The sequence below is a fragment of the Tasmannia lanceolata genome, unplaced genomic scaffold (genome assembly GCF_043159265.1).
Source record: "Tasmannia lanceolata isolate RefF3 unplaced genomic scaffold, GAP_Taslan_0.1 ptg000015l, whole genome shotgun sequence".
In the NCBI taxonomy this organism is placed as follows: domain Eukaryota; kingdom Viridiplantae; phylum Streptophyta; class Magnoliopsida; order Canellales; family Winteraceae; genus Tasmannia; species Tasmannia lanceolata.
The window spans coordinates 42380049-42386049 of NW_027518692.1; the positions used below are offsets into that span (position 1 = coordinate 42380049).

Consider the following 6001-nt stretch of genomic DNA (forward strand, 5'->3'; position numbering starts at 1 on the left):
GCTACAAACAATAATAATTCATGATTCATCATATCAACAGTAGGCTCATCTCTGAAGTGTAAATCTAGACATTTTCACCATCTTAAAGAAAAAAGGATAGAATATAATAAAAAAGCTTATACAAATTAAAATAGATCAAATGAGTTACTGAGCTATCTATCCTAACAAGGGCCTCTAACATAGATGTGCACATATTTAAGAGTTAGAAAGCAGAGCATTGACTTTTGAACCTTTTCTAGGTGCCTGAAGATGCATAAGAAAGAGTTTTTTACTAGAAAGCATGACTGTGCTCCCTTATTTTTTTCCCCAGGTTTGCAATGAATTTTTCTGTGATTTGTGGCCCATATAATGCTGGCTGTTGCTGAAGCTAATTCATTGTTGTTAAAGTATAAAAAGATTAAACAATGCCATCTCCAACAGCCTAAGCTTTTGGAGTAATTGGTTGTTTCACATGGTATCAGAGCAAAGGTCCTGGGTTCAAAACTCCTTGATATTAAAAATCCACATGTAATAACCAACCCAAAAGAGGTGCCATGTGTAGGACAACCCTGAAAAGAGGGGCCACACGTGAGGGGGAGTTTTAAAGTATAAGAGTAAACAATGCCAGCTCCACAGCTTAAGCTTTTGGAGTAATTGGTTGTTTCACAATTGTTATTCTTTTTTGGTATTCTGCAAAGCTCACTTTAATTTAATATGGAATGTCGTCCCTGTTCAGTTATTGAAAAGTTCGTCATGTAGGTATGTCATCTTCAAAGCTTTTCATTGGAGGTATGTGCCTTGTGCTACATGCAATGTACATTTGTGTTGTTTCTTGTGTTGAATTAATTTTAGAAACTGATTAAAATGGAAATCTGATATGCAGCTATGTTATCATGGTTATAAACATGTTATGTGATTCTCATTTAATATTCCTTTGACTTTTGTATGTAAGTCTTTCCTACAGGACTGTTGATACAATCACTTAAAGATGCATTTACCAGCATTTGGTGACATTGTTGAGGCTGTGTTACAATATTCATTGGTGCTTTTGAAGTAGTTTGTGAGTAGTAACGAAATAAAGTAACCTCGATGATACAAGACTACATAAAAAATACGTAAGCACACATTAAAAGGGTAAGTAGAATGCTCATGCCTACATTTTGAATTATATTTTTGTAGTCATCATGAATAATAATAATAATAATAAGTAATAAGTGGTGTATCTCCCTATATGATCTCTATAGTGCTTGCATAATGAGGGTTGTAGCTTGTGTGAATGGAGAGTTCCTCTGCATACAATCCTGCAATCAAATGGTCCTTGGTTATGATGCAGCTAGGGTTATCACCGACAGATAACACAGGAAGGTCAAGGGGTATCGGGTTTGCTTATTTTGCCTGTGATAAATCTGTGACAACTGCTTTGTCTAGCATGGATGACCAGGTTTGTGAGTTTTTGTTTATTGGAAATGAATTACTGGTGTAAGTATTCAGTTCATGCTTACAAAAATACACTTGTGAGAAAAAATAGTAAAACTCCAAACAATGCATGGATGATTTTACAGTATGTTCTTTTCTCATTTCAGGAACTCAATGGAGCGTATATTCGTGTAAGTTATGCTAATGACAGACCTAGTGGTGGGTTCCATGGTGGTGGAGGTGAGGGTTGCTAAGCATTTTGACTCTCAGCCTTTTTATTTGCATTGTTTTTGTTAGTTTCTAGTATACCACATCCTGAGGGTGAGCCTTGGCTCAACAGTAAGGTTGCTCCATTGTGACCTGGTGGTCATTAGTTCGAGTCACGGAAACAGCCTCTCTGCAAAGCAGGGGTAAGGCTACGTACATCTAGCCCTCCCCAGACCCCGCAATGGCGAGAACCTCGTGCACTGGGCTGCCCTTTTTAGATTACCATATCCGGATATAAGTACCCTACATCCATTTTGTATTTGTGAAACCATAGTTTTAAATTTCGGCTGAACTTCGAAATTTCGGATTTCGGTTGAGACTGAAACCGAAATTTCGAGTTTTACCAAATTTTGGTCATTCCGGCCGCAATTTCGAGAATTCAAGTTTTTTAAAATAATATAGTATTTTATGAAATTTCGAGAATTATTTAAAAAAATAAAATAATATGGTATTTTTGTGAAACAACCAGTTACTCCAAAAGCTTAAGCTATTGGAGAAGGTTTTATTAAATCTTTTATACTTTAACACTCCCTTTCACGTGTGGCCCCTCTTTTTAGGTTGGCCTACACATGGCACATAGACCTGGCAAACGGGCGGGTCGGGCCGGATTTGACCCGGCCCGTACGGGTCCGGGTCAAACGGGCCGGGTCAAAGTGACCCGGAAAATATTACGGGTCATTGACATTGGACCCGCACCCGGCCCGTACGGGCCGGGTTGACCCGCGGGTCACCCGGATTTTTGACGTATTTTTTAAGAGTTTTTTTATTTATTTAGGGATTTGCTAGCCACCTTCTCCTGGGCTATTTTTCGGCTTGTAGCCTCTCCTTTGCTGCAAAGATTGGGTGAAGTACGGTCTGGGCAAAGGTTGCTAGCAATAAGAGAAGTAATCATTACGGATTTTTGCAAGATTCTCATAATTAACTAAGTTTGAAATGAAAAATTACCGCAAAAAGGACACAAGTAGAAAAATTACCTAAAAAATACCAAAATGATGTAGTAAAATATGACAATTACCAAGAAAAAAACCGCACCCGCGGGTCCACCTGACCCGGCCCACTTTTGACGGGCCAGGTGGACCCGCGGGTCAATTTCAAACGGGTCACCAATCGGTGACCCGGACCCGTAATTTAAGGGGCGGGCCGGGTGGACCCGCGGGTCCGGGTCACTTTTTGCCAGGTCTAATGGCACATGTGGCCCCTTTTTTGGGTTTGGCCATTGCATGTGGATTTTTGCTATCAAGGAGGTTTGAACTCTGGGCCTTTGGTTCTGATACCATGGTTATGACTTATGAGAGGTGGTTATAACTTATGAAGAGAATCTCATCTGACTTCTTTTTTTTTTTTTCTTTTGAATGGTTATAGAGTAGAATATGACTTCTATGAAGAAGAGAATATGTGCTTGGCCCATATGACTAGAAAGAGAATGTGGGCCTAAATCAATGATTAGAGAATAGCTGGGCAATTTCTCATAAAGCCATTTCGTGGAAACTCAGCTCGTAACAGATTTTGTCTTATCCTCTGTGAAATTACCTAGCAAGTCCTCAAAGATTAAAGTTAACCCATCCCTTGAACTTCCAAGACTCACATATAGTCTTCCTGGAAATCAAACAGCAGATATGGAGAGAAAACATAGCACCAAATCAAGCTCTAATCCTATTCATAACGTATCCAACCAGACTGTAAGACCCAAGTTGGGAAAGAAAAGAAACAAAAATAAAAGAAAGCAGGCAAAAAGGGGCATTGATAAATCGACTCCCCTAATGGATAAATTGACTCCTCATGTGTCTCTCTCTCTCCTCTGTCTCTCTCTCTAACCTAGAGGAGAGAGAAAGACACATGGGGAGTCGATTCATCAATTTGGGGAGTCGATTTATCACTCCCCAAAAAGTATCGTAACTTGATGTTTATTCAATAATTGAGCCCCCAACTATCTCTTTTTCGTCTATTCGAACCCGCCTTTTGTGACGAATCGATTCTTGTATCCCCAACACAATCATCAAACACAACATAACCTTTTTACATACACGAATTCACAGATTTCTATACCCCCCTCTTCCACCTTTTCTTCTTCATCCTTTCTTCTATCTTCTAGTAAATTGCAATGCAACAACAAAAGCAAATGTAAAAACAATAGCAATGGAAAAAGGAAAAAAAAACAAACAAAGACCCAATTGATAGAACTATTTCACAAAGAAGACCCAATTGATATAACTACTTCACAATCAGCTCAAGTATCACTCTCAACTCCAATCTCTTCCCTTCTTGTTTGCCTTCATCTCAATTCCATAATACCTGACGTACCATTTGACGAATTTTCGCAACCCGGTGGCTAGATCGGTCGTGGGTTTGTACCCAAAATCCCTCTGTGCGAGTGTGACATTGGCGTGTGTGAATGGCACGTCGCCATTCCTCGGCATCTTGATCACCTTCTTCTTGGCTTTGTCATTAAGAAGCCCTTCGAGGATTGAAACCAATTTCTCCACCGACACCGGCGAAGTGTTCCCCAAATTGTAGATTCTAAGCTGTGCCGGAGCTTTCTTCTTCCCGCCGGAGCCGGTACTCTTCTCTGCCGTGTCCAATGCTCCCAAACAACCCTTCACCACATCGTCTATGTACGTGAAATCTCTCAAAACCTGCTTATACCATGAATTTAAAATTTGAAAAGAGAAAAATTAAATAGCCCAAATAAGAGAGGAATTATATGGCGCCCAGTCTAGGTAGTACGACAAAAGTACCGCCCTTGATATTTGATACAACGATAGCCTCTTAAAAAGTGGGCTGCTGTTTAAACAAATACGAAGGGTGTCACCATATAAAATTTCCAAATAAAAATCTACACATATTTCTGCTCTTATTAATATCTCGCTCGTTTCAGATTATGTCAGCCGATCGTAAGTCCAAAACCCATTATAGAACTCAAAATTACATTTAAATTTGAGTCGAATAATAGGTTTAGGGCTGATAATCAGTTGTCATAATCTGACACGAACAGGGAGTAAAGTAGTGTAGGATTTTTGCACCAACAAAACCTCTTGAAAGAATTTGAAATTCAAAAAGAGAAATTAAGTAAGTCAAATATGAACACACACAACCAATGGCGGGTCCAAATCCTATTAATGGACTCATTAAATTTTGAGTCCAATAGGCCCTGTTCGTTTGGGATTATGACAACTGATGGTGAGCCCCCAAACTGATTATTGAATGTAATTTGAATCCAATAATCAGTTTGGGGGCTCACCATCGGTTATCATTATCCCAGACGAACAGGGCCTAATAGGCTTTGGACTCACAATCGGTTGTTATAATATAAACGAACAGGGCCAAAGTAGAGTGTATGCTTTTTTGCACCAACAATACCTCTTTTCCGTCTTGGGATTTGAAGATGGAGATTCGTTTTCCTTGTAGAATGTCTTTGGTGAAAAAGAAGTAAGCCATGTCGGGCCGGCCCCATGGGCCGTAAACGGTGAAGAACCGGAGTCCGGTGATGGAGAGACCATAAATATGGTTGTAAGTGTGGGCGATTTCTTCGCCGGCTTTCTTGGTGGCGGCGTAGAGGCTTGCCGGTTGATCAGTCCTGTGGGATTCGGAGAATGGGTTCTCGGTGTTGAGGCCATAGACGGAGGAGGAAGAAGCCCACACAATGGATGGCTGTGGATTGGCGGATTTAGCAATCTCAAGAATATTGATAAATCCAGCAATATTTGAGTTTATGTAGGATTGTGGGTTTTTCATGGCATAGCGCACCCCGGCTTGGGCCGCGAGGTGGAGGACATGAGAGAAAAGGACGATATCGAAGAGCTTCGCGAGGAGAGGGGTGTCATTTAAATCACCTTCGACTATGAATATGCCGCGTTTTTTTAGGAGGATTTGGCGGGCGCGTTTTAGAGAAGGGTCATAGTATGAATTAAAATTGTCTAGGCCTAGGACCCCGTCACCACGTTTTTTGAGGGCGAGGGCGGCGTGGGACCCTACGAAGCCGGCCGCGCCAGTGACGAGGACGGAGAAGCCGTGGGGCCGGCGAGGGGTGGACGAGTGGCGGACTTGTTTTTCCCAGGTGGCACCGGAGCTGTAGAAGGAGAATGTGGTGGGGTGGGAGTGCGTAAGGGAAGTTGAGGGGTGGATGTTTAGTGTGAGGAAGAGGAGGAGGAGGGAGAGGAGAAGGGTGGCGCGGAAAATGAACTTGGAGGAGGCGGCGAGGAGTTTTGTGCTGTTAACGCGGCGGAGATAGCTGTTGTAGCGTTCAAGCTTGGTTTTGTTTGTGTCACTAGGAGAAGCCATGGAATTTAGTGTGGGAAGAGAATGTGAGAGATTTTTGGGGAATTTTTGAAGAATTACAAAG

At 41.4% G+C, this 6001-nt stretch overlaps 1 protein-coding gene across 1 annotated transcript; it reads right to left on the reverse strand.

Annotated features, from left to right (window-relative positions):
- Positions 1 to 3693: 3693 nt before the first annotated feature.
- On the reverse strand, positions 3694 to 6001 carry LOC143845543 (UDP-glucuronate 4-epimerase 6-like). Its single transcript, XM_077353921.1, has 2 exons — positions 5020 to 6001; positions 3694 to 4295 (listed from the first exon to the last, which is right to left on the reverse strand). Exons 1-2 carry the CDS (start codon positions 5938 to 5940, stop codon positions 3903 to 3905), a joined length of 1314 nt encoding a protein of 437 aa, XP_077210036.1. The 5' UTR covers positions 5941 to 6001; the 3' UTR covers positions 3694 to 3902.

Bases quoted from the DNA above. Each gene is read 5' to 3' on its own strand.
- LOC143845543 (XM_077353921.1), bottom strand. From the start codon at position 5,940: ATGGCTTCTCCTAGTGACACAAACAAAACCAAGCTTGAACGCTACAAC. The intron at 4,296-5,019 runs GTATTGTTGGTG...TGGTATAAGCAG, and splicing joins AATCCCAAGACGGAAAAGAG to GTTTTGAGAGATTTCACGTA.